The sequence below is a fragment of the Serinus canaria genome, chromosome 17, assembly GCF_022539315.1.
Source record: "Serinus canaria isolate serCan28SL12 chromosome 17, serCan2020, whole genome shotgun sequence".
Taxonomy (NCBI): domain Eukaryota; kingdom Metazoa; phylum Chordata; class Aves; order Passeriformes; family Fringillidae; genus Serinus; species Serinus canaria.
The window spans coordinates 10,897,655-10,921,392 of NC_066330.1; the positions used below are offsets into that span (position 1 = coordinate 10,897,655).

Sequence of the window (23,738 nt, forward strand, 5' to 3'; positions counted from 1 at the left end):
ACAGGGGCTGGGCTGGGGGAGCCTGGTGGGTCCCTTCCAGCTTGGGATATTCTGTGATTCGATGAAAATCCCTAAACTGCATCAGAATCACCCAGAAAGTTAGGCAGTCGCAGTAAAGGCATGAAAAACTGCTCCTGCTCTCGTCATTTCTGAAGCGAGAGGGCACAAAGTTAACGCTCCCAAGGCGGATTTTTGTGGGGTCTTCCCATGACAAAGCGCAGGATGGGTGGCCAGAGCCTGGTGACGGTGATGATCAGGCATTGCTCGGAAATCAGATGCCAGGACGGCCCGGGGGTTTGCATTTGTCATCTGTCACCGCAGCACGTCTGGCCCCGGCTCCCAGGGAACAGGACAAAGCAGCTCCGGAGGTGGGACATTAGCGGGGTGCAAGACTTTCTCCTCGGGCCGTGCGGTGGAGCCGGGGTGTCGCAATAGCGGGACTGGGAGCAGCGCCATGGTCCCGTCCCGCGGCGGGCGTTCCAAGCATGCCTTTGGTGCGGGTTTCCTGTCCCTTTGGGAACAGCACGTCCTGCTGCCAGGTCACCGTCATTTCAGGAAATGCAGACAGGATTTTTCTTCTATGGATGACATCACCAAGTTTTCCATGCCGATGTTCGCAGATCAGTGCGGCTGTGCTGGGAAAAGGGGTGTTCCAGTGCAGTGGATGAAACGGTGCCCATCCCAGCCAGGGGAGCTGTGCCCGTGCTATTCCCGGTGCCGACACACGCAGGGATGCACTGTTCTCGGCACCCTGACGGTGCCTGAGCAGCACCTGGCCCCTCCCCAAGGGCTCGGTGTCCCGGAGCCCCCCACAGCTTTGCCGCGCCCTTCACTTCGACCCGCTCCTCTCCGGCCCCGTCTTCCTAGCCAGGCTCCCGGGAGAGTCACCTTGGCCGCCGTGTCACTGCTCGGTCCCTGCGTCCGGCTCTGACGGCGAGGATTTCCCCGGTACCGGGTGAATTCCCCGCAGTGCGAAGCCGCCCATCCCCGCCCCGCCGGCTCAGCCCGCGGTAAAACCCCGGAGCCTCCGCGCTGGAGCCGGTCTAGGGGGTCAGGCAGGCTGGGGATCCCGGGTGACAAATCTTGCTGCCGTGACCTTTTGCCGAACAAGTTCCTCTGCGAAAAGCACCTCTCCGTGACCTCAGTGCGGGCTGCGCCGCGCGTTTCCCCCGCACGGCATTTTTCCTGCCACCGCCGTCTGGCCGTCTCCGTCCTGCCACCGCCCATCCTTCCCGACGCTGGCCTCCACCTGTCCCCCGAGCCGGCGCCACGGGACGCGAAGTGGTCATGACACTCTGTGCGCAGGTAGGCGAGGGCCCACTGGTTCCCAAAATCTCCAAAAGTGACTTTAAAACAATTCTTCAGGGTTCCAGGGCTCGCTCCAGGCCATTTCCAAGGGACCAGGGGCTGCTCACTAGGGGAGTGCAGCGGGAGATGGCTGCCCCGATGGGACAGAGGGTGTGTCAGGTTGAGCACCACAGTCCGTCTTTTTCCCCCTCCAGGAAATGCAGGGGATGCGTGAGGGGGATCCAGGGGATGGATGGGAAGTCCTTGGGATGGACGAGGGCACCCAGGAGGTCCTAGGAGGCAGATGAAGTGGGCTCAGAGGAGGGATGAGGGAAGCCAAGGGATAGATGAGTAGTCCTGGGGGAGTGTGAGAGCTTCCCAGTGATCTGGGTTCTTTCCCAGCAGGGTCGCCTGAAGCAGGGATATGGCAGGGGACAGTGGAAAGTCAGCGAGGAGTGGTGCTGGGGAAGAAGGGACAGGGGACAGGGTAAGGGAGTGACTGAGGAGCTGAGGGGAGGTGATTGAGGGGGTGACAGCAGGGGTGGCAGGGGGCATTACTGGGTGTGACGGTGGGGTGGTGACAGAGATTGATGTGAGGGTATTGGGGGTGCAGACGTGGGTGACGGTGGGGTGGTTGTCGGAGTCAGGGTGTCGGGGATGCAGGGATGGGTGATGATATGTTGGGGACATTGGGGATGCAGGGGTGGGTGTTGTTGGGTGGTCTAGAGTGTCGGTTGTGGGGGTGTTGGGAGTACAAGGGTGGGTGTCGAGGTGTGGGGAATGTCGGGGGCCGGCCGCTCCCGTGGGCGGGGGCCGCTCCCGTGGGCGGGGGCCGCTCCCGTGGGCGGGGGCCGCTCCCGGGGGCGGGGGCCGCTCCCGGGCGGTGGGCGGGGGCCGCTCCCGGGCGGTGGGCGGGGGCCGCTCCCGGGCGGTGGGCGGGGGCCGCTCCCGGGCGGTGGGCGGGGGCCGCTCCCGGGCGGTGGGCGGGGGCCGCTCCCGGGCGGTGGGCGGGGGCCGCTCCCGGGCGGTGGGCGGGGGCCGCTCCCGGGGGGGGGGGGGGGCCGCTCCCGGGCGGTGGGCGGGGCCGCTCCCGGGCGGTGGGCGGGGCCCGGTCTCGCCACACGTGTCCGGGGGCGGGGCCTGGCGGGGCTTCCGGTGCAGGCGCGCAGCGAGGGCCGGTGAGTGCGGGCCCCTCAGGGAGCGGTGGGGTCCGGTGTCGCTCCGCTGGGAGCCTGGCCCGGCAGAGAGCCCTCCTGGCCGCGGGGAGCCTGGACTTCACGGGGGCAGCCCTGGGCTCTTCTTCGGTTCGCGGTGTCTCTGCTCATGGGGGCTCCTCCCGGAGACAGGCTCGGGGCGTTCAGCCTGGAGAAGAGAAGGCTTCCGGGCGAGCTCAGTTCAGAGCCCCTTCCAGGGCCTAAAGGGGCTCCAGGAGAGCTGGAGAGGGACTAGGGACAAGGACATGGAATGACATGACAAGGGGGAGCAGCTTCTCACTGCCAGAGAGCAGGACTGGATGGGATATTGGGAAGGAATTGTTCCCTGGGAGGGTGGGGAGGCCCTGGCACAGGGTGCCCAGAGCAGCTGTGGCTGCCCCTGGATCCCTGGAAGTGTCCAAGGCAGGTTGGATGGGGCTGGGAGCACCCTGGGATAGTGGAAGGTGTCCCTGCCATGGCAGGGGGTGGAATAAAATGAGCTTTAAACTCCCTTCCCATCCAAACCACGGGACTCCACACGTGTGCTCCTTAGATGTTTTAGGTGCCTGTAGCATGTAGTCTCAGGGAATGAAGGTATGAGATGCATAAGCAGCTAAAACAAAAACATTTTATTCTTTGCCTTCTTTCCAATTTGCTTGTGCCTCTTGTGTCCTCATTTTCCATCCCTCTGGAGAACCCTTTGTGCCTGATTGGGTGCCACCACCAAATCTGGGCTCCACTGTGTGCCCAGCTTCCTCCCAGGAACATGCTGGCCTAGCTGCCTCTGGGCAGAGTTTTGGTCCCTCCTGACAGCTGACAAGCTGTGGCTGTGCTGGCCAACAGGTTTTTAGTGAACTGAGTTTATTATATTTATTTCTTATCACCTTTAAGACAGTTTTTTACCTTATTTGAGCAAGAAGACATAATATATCTCTAAACAGGCTGCATTTCAGTCAACTCAGAGGGTTTTATTAGGTCTGTCCTTCATGTCTCTGTGTTCTGGATTTAGTTCTAAAATTCTAGTTTCCTCCCATATTTGGGAGGTGAAGTCAGGCTTTTAGTGTGGTTTACATCAGTATGTTTACTTGTGTTGGGGGACAGTCTAATAATCTGTGATAACAGCTTATATGACAAATCACCCCCATGCAATATAATCAGTTGGAGAAAATACTTTTATTTTCAGTCTCTGGAGATACAGCCAGAACTTTTCGTTCACATGGCAGCAGCAAACTCTTCTCCACCTGGTTCTCTGGATCTAAACCAGCCTGGGTTTGCAAAGGAGATCCTGGGAACTAAACTGGAGGTCAAATACCTGTGCTCCGATTGCAAGAACATACTCAGGCGGCCGTTCCAGGCGCAGTGTGGTCATCGCTACTGCTCCTACTGCCTGAAGAAAATCATCAGGTAATTGCTGTGCCTCCAGTGGGAAGGCACCACAGTATTTGAAAAGGCATTTTCAAGAACAAAAGCAGAGAGAAGTGTCGTTTTCAGGACTTTCTCAGTAAGGGAGCTGTGTTCAATCATTGAGGTTCAGCATAATCTCTTCTCTTAGGGAATGTGTAATCTCTGACTCGCCTTTATTGATGCTTCAAAGTTCTCTTTTCCAGAATCTCCTGCATTGTTTTTGCCATTGAGGAGGCAGTCCAGATCTGTCATCTATTTCCTTCATCACAGTCACAAAGTCATAATTTCATTGTTGTGTCAAAATGGGAGAGGTTTAAGCACAAACTGGCTTCCAAAGAAGTCTCCTTGTGTTCTATCTTACTCCTACCTTTGTGTGAGAAAAGCCTAATAGAATGTTTATTCGGCAGAAGAAAAAAATTAGAAATAGGCATCAACAATACACACAAACAAAGGCTCAATGTGTTGCTTTAAAAGTAAGAAAACAGTGTCATTTCATAAAGTTACCAGAAGTCAACTTATTGTTAAATCTTTTTTTTTTTAATTTTTTTTGTTGATGTTGTGTTTGATTATTATTTTTCTGTCTGATAGTGCTGGACCTCAAAAGTGTGCCAGCTGTATCCAGGAAGGAATATATGAAGAAGGAATTTCTATTTTGGAAACAAGCTCGGTAAGGAAAAATACATTGAAAGAAACCTAACAGAACACTGGTGTCAGTAATACCAGTTACACTTTTTGCTTAAAACATGAGCTCTGAGAACTCATTATTCCTAGGAACCCTTTTCTTCATCTGGGAGAAGGGTGATTACTGTGTTGGACTTCTCGGTGCTGAAATCCAGGTCACGTGTGTGTAGTGGTGCCCTACTTAAAGCTGTCACAGAGATTTGGTTGCTGTTAACACACCTCTGAGGGTTGATGGGGAAACTGGTCTGGGAGGAGTTTTCAGAAAGAATTCAAAGTCCTGATCAAATCTGCAGCCCCTCAGTAATATTTGTAATTTGCTTGTTTTTTCAATTTCAGGCTTTCCCTGACAATGCGGCGCGGCGGGAAGTGGAAAGTCTGCCTGCTGTCTGCATCAACAGCGGCTGCACCTGGAAAGGAACCATCAAAGAGTATGAGGTACAGGCCAAAGCAAGGGTTGGCACATCTGCATCCTTCTTCCCTCTGTTTTTGGGGAAGGCTCAGGGTGTTGTCTGTGCTTGCTGGCAGTGGGGGAAAGTTGTCAAATCCCTTTACTGTCAGCTGGAGAGGTTCCCCGAATGAGGATCTGTGTGCCCTGCTGAGGGCACAGGCTGGACTGAGATCAGTTCAGATTTGCTTGTGATCCCAGGGATTTGCCTGTGAGCATGTTCCTTCCATGCTGGGAACAACCTGCTCTCCTTGCAGCTCTTTTCTGCTATACAAGACTGTCAAGAAATGGCTGTGCTGTTAAATGGTTGTCAATTTCTCTGCATTATGTGAACCTAAAACTCTTCAGACTCCATCGGCTCACAGAAAGTGACCTGATCCCATTGCAGCTGTCTCCAGAGCTACCAGGGCAGTGGGACTGGATGTTGAGTACTGTCTGGTCACCCATCACCCCAAACTATTCTGGGACACAAGGCTGCTGGACAGGATGGTTTTTTCACCTCATTTCTCCTCGAGGAGCCCACTAGCTTTTTAATCCAGGTTTTAGTCGTGGCTGGGGGTGCTTGGTCTGTAGCGTGTGACTGTATGTGAAGCTTTTGGTTCCTGAAAGACAATTTTGTCATCCCTTTTGGAATGGCAGAAGCATCATGCGGGAGGCTTGAGATAAGAGAAATTCATTTTATTTCCCTCTAACACTCACTCCAGATTAAGATCATAGTCTGGTCGTTCATAGAGCTTTGGCAGTGACTGAGATGTGTTTCAGGAGGAGGTTTAACCTTGGTCTGCCCAGGTTAACATTGGGATTCTCTCGATGATGCCATTGCAAAGTGGAAGAAAGAAGCAACAGCTGTGCATCAAGCCTGAGTGTTCTGCCCAGACTGTGCCTCTTGCCTGTTAGCAGAGAGATGCTTCTGCAGCTCTGCTTCCTTGTCCTGCTGTCTGAGCGTTCTGCTGTGTGCACAGAGTTCAGTCCAAGAGATGAGGATGTCGGTGCTAAATGGTTCTGCGCTATGAACCCCCATTTGTACATCTATGAGAGACTCGTGGTGTGGATGTGGGACTGAAGAAGTGTCAGCTGAACAGCTTAACACTGCCACAGCACAGAGTTTGGGGATTGCGTGTCCAGAACAGGGTACCCTGGTACTGAGGTTTCAGGTTCAGGCTGTGCTGGTGGTGTCTGCAGATTGTTTGCTCCATGCTTTAATTTCTGCCGGTGCCCAGAAGTCCGATGTCTTCTGCAATGATTATAGTAAGCTCATCTTCATTAGACTAAACCAAATTATGTCAGCAACTTCCAGTGCTGATTGTGCTGTGGCTGATGAGCTGTGCTGAACTTTTTCTTCTGGTTTTAAAAAAAGTCTTAACGTGTTCTCGCATAGCTCAACAAAAATCTTCTGCTACCAAAAGTTCTCCCTATGTATTCTGACAAGTGTTAGAGTGCTTGAGTCTGGCCAGAGCTCCCACTGGGAGTTCAGAAGGGCAACGAGCTGTCCTGGGATCAGGGCTGCGGAAGCATGTGATGCCCCAGAACCTTGCACACTGCTGGTTAAAAGCTCCTATATGGATGAACCTGTGCCTTGTTTTCACTCTCCACTTGATCTTCCCAAACCCCAGTTTGGCGTTTGCTGGGACAAAGGATGATTGATAGAGGTGTGGCCTTGGAGTGCGTGGGCTGTGGGTCTGTGGCATGTGTGACATCTTCCCTGCCAGGGGTTTTTATGAGTCTCGGGCAGTCCTGTGTGGTACAGGGAGTGTGAGGGTTTGGAGCAGTGCTGGCTGTTTCCTCTCAGGGGCTGAGTCACCTTTCTTGCCTGCCCTGGTGGCATGGAAGGAGGTTATTTTGTGCCCTCTCAGGAAAAGCTGGCTCTTTCCTAGGAATTGGTGGCAGGAGGCAAGGTCTGGCTTTGTGTTATCTCCTCTCATATGCCTGCCGAAGAGCTGTGGCATTTAATCAGGACTGGCTGTCCCCATGCTGCCAAAGCCATGTGTGTTGCTGAAGAGGGCTGGGAAAGGAGGCGTCTGTGTTAGCCCAGAGCCTTGTGATACCTTGGGCTAAGGTTAAACCCAGCCTTCAGGGCCACAGTGCAGAGCTGCCTGGTGCAGAGGATCTGCATCCGTAGCTGTGCTGTGGGTAACGTCCTGCAGCAGCTCAGCACTCCCACTCTGGAAAGTACCTCAGAGCTATTTCTGAGAGGACATGGAAAGTCCCTCCGAGTGAATTCACTGTTTGCTAATTTTAAAATTGTGTGTTATACTGAGAGGCTGCTCTCCCCTTGCAAATGAAGAGATACTGTCACTTCTGGTTTGCTAATCTTATCAGGGCACACACAGGGGAAACATGTTCTGCAGCTTAAACCTCAAGAAAAGGAGTAAAATGGTTTTCAGTTTTGCTTTCTGTTCGGATGGACTAAAGTTTGGCTTTTAAAGGGAAACACAAAACTGAATGAGTGCTGTCTGCTTGAAAATGACTTGCACTCTGCTTCAAGCTGTGTGGACCATATGAAATATTTAAGTCTGGATTTATGGCTGCATTTTTCGGTGTCTGTAAATATTTTGTGGCATTTGGATAAATTAGTTTGAGGGGGGGTGGAGCTGAAGGGTTTTTCCTTTTATTAGTGACCTTTTTTCCAGATGAGTCTGTCTGCGTGTACATTTTGAAAATCAGGCTGTGGGCACGAGCCTTTAGATTCAAGAGCAAAGTCTGAGAAAGGCTGCAGAAACTAAACCCAGCCCATTAAAGCAAAAGGAAAAACCTCAAAAACAGTCCCAGTGATATCCACGAGAGGGAGTCTGTGGTTCCTCAGCTCTGGTGTGTTCCTCCCACTTTACAGTGCCTCTAGCTGTCCATGTTCCTCTCCTGTTTATCAACATATTGTTGACAGTTTTCATACACCTTTTGTGTATGCCTTTCATCCCACCAGTTCCCTTCCTGTGTCCACCTCCCAGGACTGGGATGGGAGGAGGGGGCTGAAGAGGGGTATAGACGGGGTCAGCTTTGGCATTCCCCTTGGTTACCCCAGACAGGGGATTTCATCCCTCGTCAGCTGGAAACAGAATTAACTGAGACATAAGGAAATTAATTGTCCAAGTTTAGGAAGTTTTTAAGTTTTAAAACTTAAAACTAAGTTTTAAGCTTAAACATTACGTCAGTGTTTAAACTAAATTTTGTGGGGTTTAGATCAGCTCAGCTCCTGTGGCCAAGCAGCAGTCAGGGGTGGGAACAAGCTGGCTTAATCCATGCTGGAGGGAATGTGCTTTCCTCGAGTTTGTTGTTGTCACTTTGGTTTTAGAGAGTTCTTTGTAAGTGGAGAAGGTGCAAAACTCTGATCCCAAGTGATGTTACTCAAAAGCCTGTGGTGTCAGGAAGGATGTCTGCAGCCTCTTCTGGGCTATGTGGCTTCCTGGCTCCAGAAGAACAGGACAACCAGGCATTCCTTTCTGCCCGCTGTTCATACTTAGGAGATGCTGTAGAGCCCCTACCATGCCTTATCTAGGGAAAGCTCCCTCTTCAGAAGGGCTGCTGGGGGCCCTGAGCCAGGGCTGTGCCGCGTGTCATGCCCCTCCTTCCCAGCTGCAACCTGGGAGTGCCCCAACAGGTTTTGGTGGTGATTTTCAGCTGAGGCTGAAACTTCATCTTCAGGGATTTGCACATTGCTTAGAGGAGAGCTGTTGGTCTTTGAAGCTCGTTCACCTGTCTCCTGCTCCTCATAGTTGTTCCTCTGAGTGTTGTGTCATTGTTGTCTGTGTGGGGTACAACACTTGAGGTACTGTGGCAGGACCACTTGGTGCTGCTGTAGTAGGGTGACTAGCCTTCTCTTTAAAACCCAGTACTGCATTTATTGGCTTCTTCTGAAGGTTTTGGCTCCAAATTCTGGGCTGATGGTGAAGTGCAGTTTGCAGCTAGCTCCAGCAGGACCAGACAATTTTCTGGTGAGAGAATCCCTGACTTGCACATGGATGTGACCAAAAGAACCTTCTGCTTTTGAAAAAGGGATCATACCTATACTTTCCAGAGCCAGAGCTGAGGCCCACAAACACATCCCAGCCACAGTCCCCACAGTAGCTGGTGTAGCTGGCTGCCCAGACACAAGGCGATTTCGTGTCCAAACGCGTGGTGGGAGGTAGAGCCACGGGGAGTGCCAGAGAGCACCTGTGGGAGGGGATTGGAAAGCCCCGGCTGCAGAGGGTCTGCTCTTCACCTCTGAAACCAGCTTAGCTTTCTTGTGGTGGCCCAAAATTTAAAGGTTTTGACATCTGTTCCTTGGAGAATGAAAAGCTGTAAGTCATGAGATTTGAAGTGGAGGTGAGTGCTGTGATTCATATCGCTCTACGCTGTGAGGAAACCCCTCACCATGAAAGTGCAGGTGGGGGAATTGTGGAGGGATTTGGAAAAAGCATCCTGGAGTGTACCACCACTTCATGCTTGTTCATAGTTGAAAGCAACCAGGAGTGACAGAACTTATTTTTAAAAATTACAGAAAAACTGCTGCTGCTTCAAATGCATTTTGTACTTTCCTGTGTCCTAAGAAATCACTCTTGCCTTCACATTTGCCTTCAGTACCTGAAACACTGCCTTGGTGTCCCTCTGCTAGCAATCCCCAAATCAAACCTCTGTCTGATCAGCCCTAGCAGTTGATGAGCAAAACTTCAACACTGAAAACAAGAGTTCCTGCCCTGGGTCTGAACAGAGGCTTGAACCAGGCCCACAGGAACCACCACAAAGCTTCTTCTGTCTTTTGTCCTCATTCAGGTGGGCACCAGGGCACTGAGAGCAGTGAGGGTGTGTCGGGTTCCCAAGCCCTCATTGCCTGCCCAGCTGGAGCCAACAGTACCCAGTGATGCAGACTTCATCTTTGGTTTTGACAGTTTCTTTGAAATGATGCCAAGTGAACTTGTTTGGATCTGTCAACCGTATGTCCCAGCAAGGGAGGAGTTTGTGTCTGGCACCAGCCTGTGTGATAGTTTCAGAAAGCTCCCATTCCCGTTTGGCACTGGGAATTATAGACTGGGTTCCTGCTTTCCAGCCTTGAGTTGCTGGGCTCCATGCAGAAGCACAAGGACTGGGTGTGTGGTCACCCTGTGCCTGGTAGCCTGACTCACCTGTATGGGGAAAGGTCTGAGCAAGCCTGGCATAGATCCCGCTTAGGACTTCTCTGGCAGGAGGAGCTGCAGCACAGAAGGGCATGGGGACTTCAGAGGAGCAGGGCATCCCAAAGCACCTGCCTTGTGTGGCACATTTCCATCTAGCAGGCTCTGGAGCCCCTAGGAAACTGACAGAGGTGTATGAAGCAACTGATGCTTCTTAGCACAAAGGATTCAGGATCCCTCAAAACTCTGTGTTTTATGCTGGAGACTCATTTTCAGTGGTTTCTCTACAATTTCATGGGCCTACCCTTTCCCTTGTAGCCAGGCTACTGTGTCCAAGAAGCCAAGTGCTGTACATGGCAATGCTGGGGCTGGACACCACCCAAGCCCTTGTAGCCACTACTGTGCCCTGTGTCATGGCAGCTGGTTTTCCTCTGCCATCCTGGTAGTTTTGCTTTTTTCTTGTTGCTCCCTTCCAGCTGCCAAGCCCTTGAGCTGTCTGCTTATGGTTACTGTTGCCATGCTCAGAGGAGACTGGTGGAGTGACTTTCCAAGACCAGGGGATTTTGCAGGAGAGCTGCAGTGTGCAGCTCACTCTGAGCCTGTCCTGCTGTCCCTTGTCCCTCTGCCGCCCTGTTCTTTGCTGTGACCTTTCCACAGGCTCTGGCAGAGGTATCTCACGGCAGCTGCTTCAAAAGTGGCATTTCCCAGCTGCCTGCCTTGTCCCTTTGCTGGAGGGGGAGCCCAGTGTCATGCTGATGGATTCCTAGCATGGTTACAAGACCTCAAATAAAAAACTGGACTTGTTTGGATGTGGCAGGTTATGAGCAGAGCAGCCAGGCAGCAGGGGCATGTCCTGTCCACCATAGTATGGAGATAATGATTTCCAGCAGAAGCCTCTTCCAGAGTTGAAATTGAATTTAGGGATGCCCTGAGGTGAAATGGTGATCAGATTAAACTGTAGTTTTCCCTCTTGGCTGAGGGAGAAGTAGGGGAGCAACTCATTGTGGCATTGCATAGAACCAGAGAATATCCCAAGCTGGAAGTGATTGACAGGGATCATGCAGTCCAGTTCCTGGCCTTGCACAAGACACCAACACAGACACCCCACCAACCCCACCCTGGGCATCCCTGGCAGTGCTGTCCAAACATGCCTGGAGCTCTGGCAGCCTCTGGGCCGTGCCCATTCCCTGGGGAGCCTTTGCAGTGCCCAGCACCCTTGGGGGGAAGAACCTTTTTGTAATATCCATTCTAACCCCATCCTGACACAACTCCAGCCATTCCCTTGAATCCTGTCACTGGCACACAGAGCAGAGATGAGAGCTGCCCCTCATGAGGAAGCTTCAGAGCACAGTGAGATCTGCCCTCAGCGTCCTTAGGAATGATCACTGTGTGCTCCAGGAATCAGCTGCCCTTACCAAAACCCACTTTTCCCTCTGTATGCCTTCACTCCCCTGCACAGCTGCAGTGAGAGTGCTGCCCTTGCTGGCTGGGATGAAACAGCCTCATCCTGCTTCTGGAGTGTCCAGAGAGAAACTTTGTCTGCAAATACTGCAAATTTAAATAATATAAAGCTTTTCTGCTTTCCTAATACTGAGGTGGGAGATTCCCAGTACCCACGGGCAGCTCCATTCGCTGGTAGGCCTGCAGGCAGAGGGGAGAGCTCAGCAACTTGAGCAGCCTGGAGAAGAGAAGGCTCTAGGGAAATCTCATTGCAGCCTGTAAGTGCTTAAAGGGGGCTTGAAAAAGATGTAGAGAGACTTTTGACATGGATAGATCATGACAGGAAAAGGGGGAGCAGTTTTAAACTAAAAGAAGAGAGGTTTAGATTGGATGTTAAGAGGAAATTTTTCCCTGTGAGGGAGGTGAGGCCCTGGCACAGGTTGCCCAGAGTGGCTGTGGCTGTCCCATCCCTTGCAAGTGTCCAAGGCCAGGTTGGATGGGACTTGGAATGACCTAGGACAGTGGAAGGTGTCCCTGCCCACGGTAGTGGGGTGGAATGAAATGGGCTTTAAGGTCCCTTCCGACCCAAACCATTCAATTATTCTGTGATTCTGATTTCCCTCACACACAGTCCCTGACTCTGATTCTCTCAGTTGCCCTGGTCATTCCATGGGCAGTGGTGTCCAATTTTCTAACCTTTCTGGTGAGCTCCCAGAGAATTACCTGTCTGATGGGGGTGGGTGATGGGCAGGCTGCTGTGGGGTTCTGTCACTGTTTATTATTAGGGAAGGAAATTGATCATTCAGTAGCTTTGGTTGTAATTGAGTGGGAAGAATGAGGTGTTGTTGAAGGCTGTTAACTGCGCCATTTGATTTTCCTGCTCCTGCTGTTGAATGCTGCAGGCTGGTGTGTGCCTTGCTGGGTAAGTCGTTGTCTTCCAGCTCCACTTTAATTCTTCCATGGCTGTCCCCTCTCTCTGATGCCTGTCCAGCTTGATTTCCATTCTGGTTTCCCTCTGGGAGAATGCCTGCTCTTGCCTAGTCCAACCCACAGCAATGGATGGCTTTCTAGAGCTCCCAAAAACTTTCCAAGCAAGTGCCTGGATGTGAGTGGTGCTTATCCCTGTAGCAGAAGCTACAGATGTGGGTTTGGGAAAGATATAAATGGGAGGATTGCCCCATTGCTGGGGGAGTAGAGTATGGCAGATCAGGCTCAAGTGCCGACTCCTGCTCTTGGCTCCAGGGTGGGTTGGATTTCTTCCTGGAGTGATACCATCTATCTCTGTTCTGACACCCACGTGGGGCAGGAGGAACAGGGGTTTCCAGAAGAGCCTGAAACTGTTTATACAGAAATGTTTGGATCTTCCTTCGCTGGCTGAAGCCGCTGGGTGTCTTTAACTATTTACATACAGAACAGTTGCTCTTTGAGCTCCTTCCCGTGCTGCAGGCAGGGCTACCCACTCTTGGGCCTTACATCGTGGTGCAGAGGGGACTCAGGATGGAGGATAAATGCTGGGAGGTGGGAAGTGTGGAGGGGGCGGTAGTTTCACACCCACATGTTGGCATGGGAGACCATAAGTTTAAAATACTCCCTTTTAAAATAGTTGCCTCTGCAGTGAATTTTCCTTCTTTCAGCCAGACCATCTGTTCTGCCAGTGCTTTGTGGTTCATGGCGTAGATGTTATTGGGTGTTTCTAGAACATGAGAGCAGTAGGTGGGTAGAAAAAAGGGCTCACTCCCTCTGAGTGAGTGGGATAAAGGCAGGCACTTGGCCTCCTCCTCCTCTGCAGGCAGCAGTGCCCTCCAAACCCTGCTGGCTGGCCAGTCATCTCTCCAGGGACACACAGTGAAACTCTGAGCTTAAGTTACTCACTGAAAGCATAAAACGGAGAGAGTGACCAAGAAGCCGAGGTGGAGTTACTGCTGGTTTCACTTTCCACTTCCTGATGTGTGACATGGTGAGGTTTGTGCGTGTTCCCCTAGAAGGAAGCAGAGATTCATTGTGACCAACTTTTCAAACATCTGGGTTCAGATGGCTTCATTAGAAATGCTCCTGGTTGGATTTTTTTTCTGTCCCTACCATGGCAGGAGACTTCAGTGCTCTTATATTTTAATTTGAGTTTTGATCTGCATATTCATGGTGTTTCCAATGCCTTGTTTCAACTGGTGGGTGTATAACAAGAAGGTTTAAGCAGTGTGGAAATGGCACAGAAGCAGTGGTATGTTCCAGTATTCTATTTAGCCAGTACTGTTGCCAAAGAGTCTACTGAGGACAGAGGATCACGTTGGCCTGGTTGTTTGTTCAGGCTCTCTGGCCATCATCCAACCCTGAGTCTGGCTGCAGAGGCAATTGCTTGTGTGCAGGGACTGGTAAATGAAACAGTTTAAAAACAGTTTTCTTTCTGCTTGAAAAATGGTATTCTGGTTCAAATGTGAAGATACAATCAGACAGCTCAGTCCAGCATGTGATAAGCTGTCACGGGGCCTATGCCTCAGCTGACTGCTAACCATTACAGTGGAAAAATGACCCAAATTATCCTGCTGAGGTAGTGGCTCACTCCACTCAACCTGCATCAATGTGTCTTCTCCTGGCAGAGCCATAAATGGAGTTTCCCGTTGATTAGCTTGGCCATCAAAGCAATAATTTGAATTTTTAAAAAATCGTTGTAGCATCTTTTAAATAGAGGTTGAGGCTGCATAGGCACCCAAAATTGGGGTAGCCTGGAGGTCACACGGTGAGTCAGCAGCTCAGAGGGATCACCCTGACTAAGGTCTGAGTGTAGGTTGGTAAATCCAGTGTTCATCTGTAATAAGGTATAAACCCAGCCCCTTGGGATTGTGCCCATCACAGAACCTCCATGAGCCTTTTATTTGACGACAAATATCTCCTGTATGTTCCTTCACAGGCTCATGATGAAGTCTGCCCTGAATTCCCGCTGACTTGTGAAGGCTGTGGGAAGAAGATTCCCAGGGAGAAGGTATCCATCTGACTCTGTACCGTGGGGGTATTTGGTGTCCTGATGGGCTGACCTTGGCATTCTGGCAGCAGGCAGGAACAGAGTCCATTAGGAAATGAAGCGGGGAAAACAACTGAGTGGCAGCTGTTAATGTGGATGTGAGTTTTCCATAAGGATGGGTGTGAGGTAATGTGGCTCAGGGGCACTCGCAGGTCAGTGTTGGTGCTGCCACTGCCACCTCCCTTGGAGCCATGTATGGGGCAGAGCCTCTGTGGGAAAAACACACTCATAGGTTTATGTTCTGTGTAGAGCAGCTGCATCAACTACTGCAGCAATTTTGGAAAGAGAGCCCATGTCCAGCTATATTAATTGATATCCAAGTAATAATCTAATGCAATCCATGCCTATAGCATTTCCAGGCTGCTGGCTCCTGGGACAAGGCTCAAGAGTCTGAAAAATTCAAGTTTTGGGAAACTTTTTTAAAAAGCACATTCATCTGAAACCATCTTGCCTTCTACAGGCAAATATATTTAGTAGCAGTGTTGGAAAAAGCCATTTAGCAGGGCAGGGGAACCGAGGCAGCAAAAAGAGGAACAAAAGAGTTCTTCCAAATGGGCAGCAGAAGGAGGGGCTAGGGGTGGGGGTACAGCCCACCTTATCTGCAGGCTGGGGTTTGGGGTACAGCCTGGCTTCTATGCAGGTGGGAGCTGAAGCCCTGCAGGAAGCTGGCTCATGGAGTGCCCATGGGTGATCCACTCTCTGTTTAAATATTAACTCCCGTGTTTATTTCTCCAAACTCTTGTTGATTATTTGCTGCCATGTTAGCTCTGAGTAACCCAACTCAGCCAGATGGATATAGAAGCCTTTAAAAAAGTGGTTTAAAATCAGTTTTAATTGACGTCTGTTGTAGCAGATGTAGGAGTTAGGTGGGGAGGGAATATGGTGGTGTTCAGAACAGAGCTCTGGTATCTGATGGTGAGGGGTGCACTAAACCCAAGCTGAAGCTGTGACAGTGCTCTTTGGATTAATCATGTGCTGTGTGGGAACCTGAACAAGTCATCTCAGTGCTGAGGGGTTAATGGCACCTCTCAGCAGAAATGTAATGCTGAGATGGAGGTAAAAATACCAACCTGTAGCACATCCTTACCAGACCTGTGTGAAGTGTCCAAAAAGAATGTGCCCTTGTTTCATGGGGTCATTGCCTGTGCCTCCCATTCCTCAGCCCTCAGGGAAGCTCATTATTCTGCATCCACAGCTTGTACCTGTACCCATTGCTTTTTCACTCTTGCATGTGCAGGAGAGCAGTGAGACCTCCCAGCCACCAAGAGAAGGAGCAATTAGGCTTTCTTCAGGTGTCAGGGCTGTATTTGTAGTCCAGTGAAAGTCACTCCTGATGGCAGGCAGAGCCCAGGTTTAATGGGCACTGTGACAGTGATTAGCCATAGCTTGGGCATTCTTCAGCTTGATTGTAGTTTCCCAGATGTCAGTGGGGTGGAAAGGGAGCACTAGGGACACATAAGATCTAACACTGCTTTCCTTCCTCCCTTTCTAGTTTCGGGACCATGTGAAGACGTGTGGCAGATCCAAAGTACCGTGCCGGTTCGAGGCTGTGGGCTGTGCTGAGGTGGTAAGGGCTCCTCTCTTGAGTTTCCTTAGGGCTTTTCAGTCCCAGCATTAGAGTTCCTGCAAATTGCTGTTGCCCAGACTGTCACATGTGTCACATCTCTTTTCCTTCAGGTATTTGATTAAACCCATTGCACATGGAGCTTCATATCATCTGCTGTGCAGAGTCTGGGCATCCAAGGAATTAAATTCCTGTGGAATGAAATCTCCTTCTACTTTAAGAGCACCCTAAGTGCTTTGGGACTGTGGTGGTTGTGCTTCTTTCAGGGGGAATGGCTTCACACTGCCAGAGGTCAGGTTTAGATGAGATTTTTAGAAAGAAATTGTTGCTTGTGAGGGTGGGAATGCCCTGGCACAGGGTGCCCAGAGGAGCCATGGCTGTCCTTGGATCCCGTGGACAGGATGAGCTTTAAGGTCTCTTCAAATCCAAGCAAGTGTGTAATAATTTGTGATTACAGTGATTCTGTAAGCAAAGTAGTGGGGCCAGGCCATTTCTCTATGTCACTTAGTTTTTGCAGGCTCTACTGGTTCAAATAAATCCCTCCTCCAGGAGGTTATGTGAGGCTTTGTCCTTTCTTGCTGTTAGGTGCATCTGACAGAGCTTTTCTGGGAGGGGTCGGAGGAAGGCAGAGCAGACTAGTACAGCCTGGGGAAGCGTTTAGCAGCCTTCATTGTATGTGATTTGAAGCATTTCTAAAACTAAGCAAAAACCCAAACCACCCCCACCAAAACACATTTTTTAATTATTTCTTTGTTTTATAAGTTATAAATTTAAAGCTGATGTTGTGACCTGGATAGGAAGAATTAGTTCTGTGGATGGTGACAGTGTAGATTGCACATGCTGAATGGGGGATGTATTTCTCTTCATGTAGGTGGAAAATGAAAAGCTCCCAGAACATGAAAGGAAGTATTTGGCAGAGCATCTCTACATGCTTCTGAGCTCTGTGCTCAGCCTCAAGACTGGTGCTGGGGACATGAAGCCCCTTCCTGTCCCTTCCTCATCACAAAACAGTTCCCCACTTCTGGCAGCAAACTCACTGTGCTCAGAGTCAGAGCTCTCCCGGTCTCTAGAGCTCTTGGGAAGGTGTGAGGCCCTTGAGAGGAAAACAGTTACCTTTGAGAACATTGTCTGTGTGCTTAACCGGGAGGTGGAGAGAGTGTCCCTGACAGCTGAGGCCTACAGTCGCCAGCACCGGCTGGACCAGGAGAAAATCGAAACACTGAGCAACAAGGTGTGTAACTGTTCACCTGGGCTTCCCAGCACTCCCAGCAGAGGCTGTTTCCTGTTTCCTTTCTGTGTCATGAGCTAGCAAAGTTTCACCACTTGGTCCTGAAACTCCACAAATCTGAAGGCAGAACTAAAATACCCTGTGTGCCTGTGCCCAACCCTCAGCAGCTCCCTGGAAAAGCTGGGAATTTAATTGACCTGTGTAAAGTATCAGACCTCTGTTAATTATCAAACTGGGCAAGATACTGAGGGGTTCTTCCTCAGCACAGTTTTCTGACAAGAGCCAGAGCACCCAGAATTTCACTGCATCTCCTTGTGCTGCATCTCACTGAATCTGTGGGGCCGCTCACCTTCCAGACTTTTCCAAATGAGCGCTGCCTTTGCCAAAGGAGTGCCATCAGTGCTGCTGCCTGCAGCAACAGGCTGGAGGTGTGAAGGAGCTGCCTCCACCTGTCTGCTCCAGCACAGTCCCTTGTGGAGGGCTCCTAGTGTTCCTGGCACCTGGAGCTGTGCAGTTTGCAGCGTACCTGTGCTCTCTGGGCAACTGCTCTGGTGTGACCCTGTGTGAGCTGGCAGGGACAAACCCTCCAGAGGGTGTAGGTTCTTTTCTTTCTCAATTTAGTTTTGTCACAATGCTGAGTTATTGGGGATTTTTTTCCCCTTCCTCACTTCTTGTGCCGCTCAGCCAATGGAGCAGCTCCTTGGAAGGAGTTTTACATTGGCTATGGGGAAGTTCCCAGCTCAGGCACTAAGCTGTTTTGATGAATCTTCTCCAGAGTGACAGGGTGCAGAAGGAAGCTTCAGTGAATTGGCTTATGTTGCTCAGTTTCTCCCTCCTGTGCTCCCTGTCTGTTTTGGAGTAGGTCTCTCTCTAAGGAGCTGTCCCGAGGGGATGCTGGGGTCTCCCGGGGTTTGTCAGCTCTCCCAGGTCCCAGAGCCTGCGTGTTTCTAATCTGCACCACGTGTCCCACTGAGCAGGTCCGGCAGCTGGAGAGGAGCATTGGGCTTAAAGACCTGGCCATGGCTGAGATGGAGGAAAAGATCCGCAACATGGAGGCTTCCACCTACGATGGGGTTTTCATCTGGAAGATAACGGAGTTTGCCCGGAAGCGTCAGGAGGCGATAACAGGCCGCTCTCCTGCCATCTTCTCTCCAGGTGTGCAGAGTGCCCAAAATCTTTTGCATCTCAGCTGCGTGTGGGTCTCATGGCAGGGCCTTTGCTTGGGAAATGCTGCCAAGCCCAGGCTGAGAAAAGAAATATTCCATGTGGAAGGGGGTGTTTTGTCTTGGAGAGTGAAGCATGCAGAGCAGTGCTGTTCCAAGAGGGAAGAGAGGGCTGAGAGGAGAGAGGTGCAGGCTGTGGATGGGATGGGAAAGGGAATTGGCTGTAATTGTTTGGTTTGCATTAAATGTAAAGGCAAGAAAATACCAGCTGATATCTGTGTTAAAGAAAAGGAAGTGGCGATACTGCTTGCAGTGTTGTGAAGACAGAGTGCCACAGGGTTTGGCAAAGTGCAAAATCTTGAGTTCAAAACAGCAAGTTGTATAAGGTTCATTCAGGGCCTGACCCGGACAAGCCAGCGTGAAGGCCATCAGTCGCGGGGGGAAGGGGGAGGGCCTTACTGGGTTCTTGCTCTGCTCCTTGCCTGGGCCAGAGAGAGCAGGATGCCCAGCTGCATGGTCCCTCTCCCTGGCTACTCCCACCACTCTTGAGCCATCTTTCCTTCTGTTCCTTGATGGGTTTTACATTCAAAGGGCGATGAGAGTGCTGAGAAGGCCCAGAGGGGCCAGTGACGGTATTCTCCTTGGACTAGCAAAGGGGTCATTTGTCCTGAGAGCCTTTGGTAAAGCAGGTGGGGAGGAAGGAGCAGAGGAAATGAGCTGGGCATTTCCAAGACGGATGCAGTGGCAAAGATCCGATCTCTTGCTCCTCACCCTTGGGAAGAGCACAGTGTATCTGCTATTCATAGTCTGCCTGTTGAGAAAAGCACCAAGTCCTGCAGTAAAATATTGGTTGTGACCCCTGATCTCTGCCTGTGCCTGCTGAGCCTTGCAGCCAGTCCAAGATGTACTGCTCTGTGCCACTGTGAGAGGGTGACTTGTGGCAGGTCCCCTTCCAAGCTGTGACCCCACACAGGTCTAGTGTCACACCACAGGCATTCCCAGGACTGCTGGGGTAGGAAAGTGCCTGAAATCCCATCCCGGCTGTGCCCAAGCCATACTGTGGGAATCCAAATGAGAATGAAAGTTCATTTGCTTGAGCCCCTGCCCGGATCAGAGGCATCAGCTCACAGTGGGGGTGCTGAGAGTGCTCTGCCGCCAGCCAGGTCCTTTATGGGGGGGTTTGTTCCTGCTCACCAGTGTTCCTGCCATGAACGGCCCTGGGGTACAGGAAGATTGGCCCAACTCTGGGACAGATCTTCCCTGGCAGTGAGGGAATAGCTGGCAACTACTCTGTGCACAGCATCTGCTCAGGCCAAGGGCTGCACTGCCTGGCCTTGGGCTTTCCAGACCACCTCTGGTGCAGCCAAGACCTGGCTTCTCCCAGATTCCAAACTTCAGAGCCCTCAGATTTCAGAGATCTGCCAGGCTGTGCTGCATTGGACCCTCACTGTGCCTGTTCCACACTTCTCTAACAGCTTTCTACACCAGCAAGTATGGCTACAAGATGTGTCTGCGCGTGTACCTGAATGGGGACGGCACCGGCCGCGGGACCCACCTGTCCTTGTTTTTTGTGGTGATGAAGGGACCTAATGATGCGCTGCTGCGATGGCCCTTTAACCAGAAGGTGGGTCTGGAGCAGAGCCCACTGTGGCCATCCATGGCCTCTTTGGTTTAGCACCCACTCGAGTTTCTCGGGACCGTCACTCTGGGCCGCTTGGCAAGGCAGAGGAAGGGCTCTGTGTTGGCTGCTCTGGGGGTTCCCCAGGTGTGCTGAGAGTACTGGCTGTGCTGTGGGGCAAGGGGGTGACATTGACTGTTGAGAATCGCACAGAGCCTCTGCAGGGGTTGAGGGCAAGGGAAGGTTGTGGTGGCCTCAGAGCTCGGGGACAGCGGGTGCTCACTCCCTGTCAGGAGCTCAGATCCCAACTCCTCGGAACTGCAGGTTTGTGGAACGCATGGAGGCTGAGTGTGCGGGCACAAGCAGATGCAGAGAGGACAACAGCCCTGGCTCAGGGAAATACCTGAGTGCAGTGTCAGTTCTGAGAGCAGAGTGTAGGTTTTCAGTCAGTCTGACAGACTTGTGCTGCCACAGGGAAGTTTCCAGTGACAGGCAGGATGTGGGGATGGGGAAAATTTCTACAGGACATCACTGAGGTGATGTTCTCTGCTGCTCCCACTCAGAGGCATTTCTCTGATTTGCAGGTGCACAGGGTGGCTGTGGCTGCTGGTACCTGCATGCGTCACAGCAGGTCACTGGGCTGAGCTTCCATGTGTCTTTTATTCAGCCATTCCCCTATGCTTTCACCTTTCCCCACAGGTCACCCTGATGCTTCTGGACCAGAATAACCGGGAGCACATCATTGACGCCTTCCGCCCTGATGTGACATCCTCATCCTTCCAGCGCCCTGTCACGGAGATGAACATCGCCAGTGGCTGCCCCCTCTTCTGCCCCGTGTCTGTCATGGAAGCCAAGAACTCCTACGTGCGTGATGATGCCATCTTTATTAAAGCCATCGTTGATCTCACGGGCCTCTAACCCTCCTGACCTTGGAGCAGTGAGCATGGAGCCAGCACTGACCAGGGCATCTCCCGCTTGTGCTGCACTTCAGGCAGGTCTCAGAGCAAGAGAGGGGAAAAGCCCTTCCTGAAAAGAGACTTTTGCTCTGAGTGGAAGTGAGGTGTCTGATGGGAGCCCTCTTTCCTGAGGAGAGGGTTGGGTGGACACTGGGAGGCCGTGGAATATGGAAGATTCCCTGCAGGGACTTGGATGTCTGAACTGCTGCTGTCTGGACTCCAGTGGAAGCCAGTGCAGCTCTTGCTCTACCAGTTTAGCTGACATCCACAGCTCTCTGTAGTAAAAGAGCAGTTTGTCGTGCCTGAGCTCCACCTCCTGTGGATTTTGGCTCAGCTGTTTAGGATTTCCCTCTGAGATCTCCATGTTCCTGGAAGTTGTGTGCTGTGGGGTGCTATGGCTCTGCACTGCTGGTTGCTCCACACCCCAGGAGACAAGGAGGGTGTGTGACAGTTGCAGTGGCAGCTAGGCAAGAGAGGCACAGACTGGTTTGATGCCGTTGGTGTGTTAGGAGGGTGCTGAGCCCAGCTGCAGGGCAGGGGAGCCCTGAGTCCAGTCCTTGCTGGGTGTGCAAAGGGTGGTATGTGCTGGAGTGTGGAATGGGGCAGAAGGTGTTGAACCTGCAGCCACCTGGGTAGGATCTGGGGGCTGGAGAAGTGAAGTGTGTTGTCCCCTTTCTGTCCCTGGGTTCCTTCCCTCTGGACAGCACATGTTCAGCAACCATGAGAAGGTCTCAGTGTTAGTGGGGAAGAACTGACTGCCACATCCCTGTGTAGTGTCCTCTACAGTTTTGTTGTGGCCATGAGTAGCTCTGGATGGGCCCTGATCCAGGGTGAACTTGAAGCTTTGTTGCCTCCTTTGCCTGGGCTTCCCAGACCCCTGTCAGTAGCTGAATGTGCCACAGGTGATGTGTTGGTGACAGGAACCAGCTGTGAACACCCTGCATTGATCAGGGGCCCTGGCTGGCTCTTGTGCTGCTCCTCAGGCAGTGGGTCTGGAACATGGTCACCCTCCTCAGTGGCTGCCAGGGATTGGCTCTCCACTGGCAGCAGCTCCTGCCAGGTGCTGGGTCTGATGGCTGCAGTGCCTGCCAGGCTTCTGGTCTGCTCACACCTTGGCTCTGGCACAGCCACCCTGAGGGGTCCAGAACACCATCAGGCTCTGTCCTAGCAGGGAGCCCTTCAAGGTTTGGCTGTCCCCCCATGCACTGGCAGAGCCCTGACCTACCCCTGGGGCTGTTTGGAATGTCCCTGCTGCTGCCCAGGAAGTCAGGGGCCTCTAACCCTCTTGACCTTGGAGCAGTGAGCATGCCCAGGAACTCCGGGGTGTCCAGTGCCCTGCAGGCTGAGCTGAACCTCTTGCACCCACGGCTGCTGTGCTAGCCAGGTGCTCTCCAGACAGGTGCTGGGGTGACCTGTGAGCCCCCTTTGGAATCGGTGCATGGAACTTCTCACGTGTGTGTGTGCAAGGTCTGGGGCCAGACCCAGCCCCTGCTGTTGGGGGAGGAGGACAGAAGCTGGTGACAGCACAGCCTGAGGTGGGAGAGGGGTCACAGGACCCTCCCTTTGTGCAAGTCCCCTCCAGCCTGTCCCAAGGGACAGATCAAGCCCTGTGTTGCTGCTCTCACCCTGTGCCTTATGAGGAAAATCCAGGCTAGCAGAGCCCTTCTCCCATCTACAACAGCTCCCCAGGGATGCTTGGAAAAGCCTGGAAAGGGAGAGAAAGGTCAGCTCTGCTCATAGAATTGCTGGGAGTTGAGTGTTATGTGGGGGGAGCTTGTTCTACGTTGATCAGAATGTCTGCTCATGGGGTGCTGCCTGCAGTGGGGCTGGGGGCTCTGGCCAGGTAGTGCCAGGAGGGACTGTGGAGACACAGTGGAGTGGGGGGAGGTGGGGGGGGTCTGAGCTGCTTTCAGGGTGGGAACTGGTGCTTCTGCCCCAGGACATGTTTGGAAGGTCTGTGGGAGAGTCGGTGCTGCAGCAAAGCTCAGGCTAAGCTCTTCAAGCCATTGGCTTACTGCTGGAGGGGAAACATGGCCTGTCAGCCCCTCCCGCTGGGAGCCCTTTCCTCCCCACCCTTCTGGTACTGCTGATGCTGCCGGGCCTTTTTTGGCTCTTAGCAGCTCTGGAGCTGACAGCAGGATTTGTACCCATGTGCAGGCAGGAGCCCAGCCCCTTCCTGGGCACAGCTCTGCCAGCCTGGCGGCCACATGAACAAACACTGAACACAAGCCACTGCTGGATTTTTGTGGTTTGTTTTTTTTTTTATTATTTTATTTTGACTACACCATCTCAGCACTGTGAACTAGGCTTTGTTTTCCTTGAGGGTGTAGTATGGTCAGAACCACTAATAAAAGCTGTTTGAACAGCATTGCTTTGTATGAGCTAGGGGATCCTGGGCACAGCATGGGGGAGGATTGTGTCAGGGTAGGGGGGTTTCTGTGGTGGGGGATTATTTCTGTGCTGGGAACTCTCCCCAGCTCCTGTGTTCCTGCAGGAGGATTCCCAGACAAGGAGGGAACGGGGGGCGTCTATAATGGGAAGGGAAGGAGCGGGAGTCTGGCTGCTGGAACTCCACAGGGCCAAAGGCAAGTGGGAGCCAGTGCAGCAATGCTGGGCCAATGGTTCCAGTGGTTCTGCTGCTAAGGCAAATCCAACA

The 23,738-nt window shown here is 52.1% G+C and overlaps 1 protein-coding gene across 2 annotated transcripts; it reads left to right on the forward strand.

Annotated features, from left to right (window-relative positions):
- Positions 1–1,111: 1,111 nt before the first annotated feature.
- TRAF2 (TNF receptor associated factor 2) lies at positions 1,112–23,450 on the forward strand. 2 transcript variants are annotated; one of them, XM_009093541.4, is made up of 10 exons: positions 1,112–1,305; positions 3,664–3,884; positions 4,473–4,551; positions 4,902–5,000; positions 14,443–14,514; positions 16,046–16,120; positions 16,989–17,348; positions 18,323–18,500; positions 19,984–20,132; positions 20,826–23,450. In XM_009093541.4, exons 1-10 carry the CDS (start codon positions 1,288–1,290, stop codon positions 21,042–21,044), a joined length of 1,470 nt encoding a protein of 489 aa, XP_009091789.2. In that variant the 5' UTR covers positions 1,112–1,287; the 3' UTR covers positions 21,045–23,450. The 2 variants fall into 2 exon arrangements, with proteins under 2 accessions (XP_009091789.2, XP_030087761.1); XM_030231901.2 differs by lacking the exon at positions 1,112–1,305 and adding an exon at positions 2,396–2,465.
- Positions 23,451–23,738: the final 288 nt, after the last annotated feature.

Bases quoted from the DNA above. Each gene is read 5' to 3' on its own strand.
- TRAF2 (XM_009093541.4), top strand. The intron at 16,121-16,988 runs GTAAGGGCTCCT...CTCTTCATGTAG, and splicing joins CTGTGGGCTGTGCTGAGGTG to GTGGAAAATGAAAAGCTCCC. The intron at 18,501-19,983 runs GTGTGCAGAGTG...CTTCTCTAACAG, and splicing joins TCCTGCCATCTTCTCTCCAG to CTTTCTACACCAGCAAGTAT.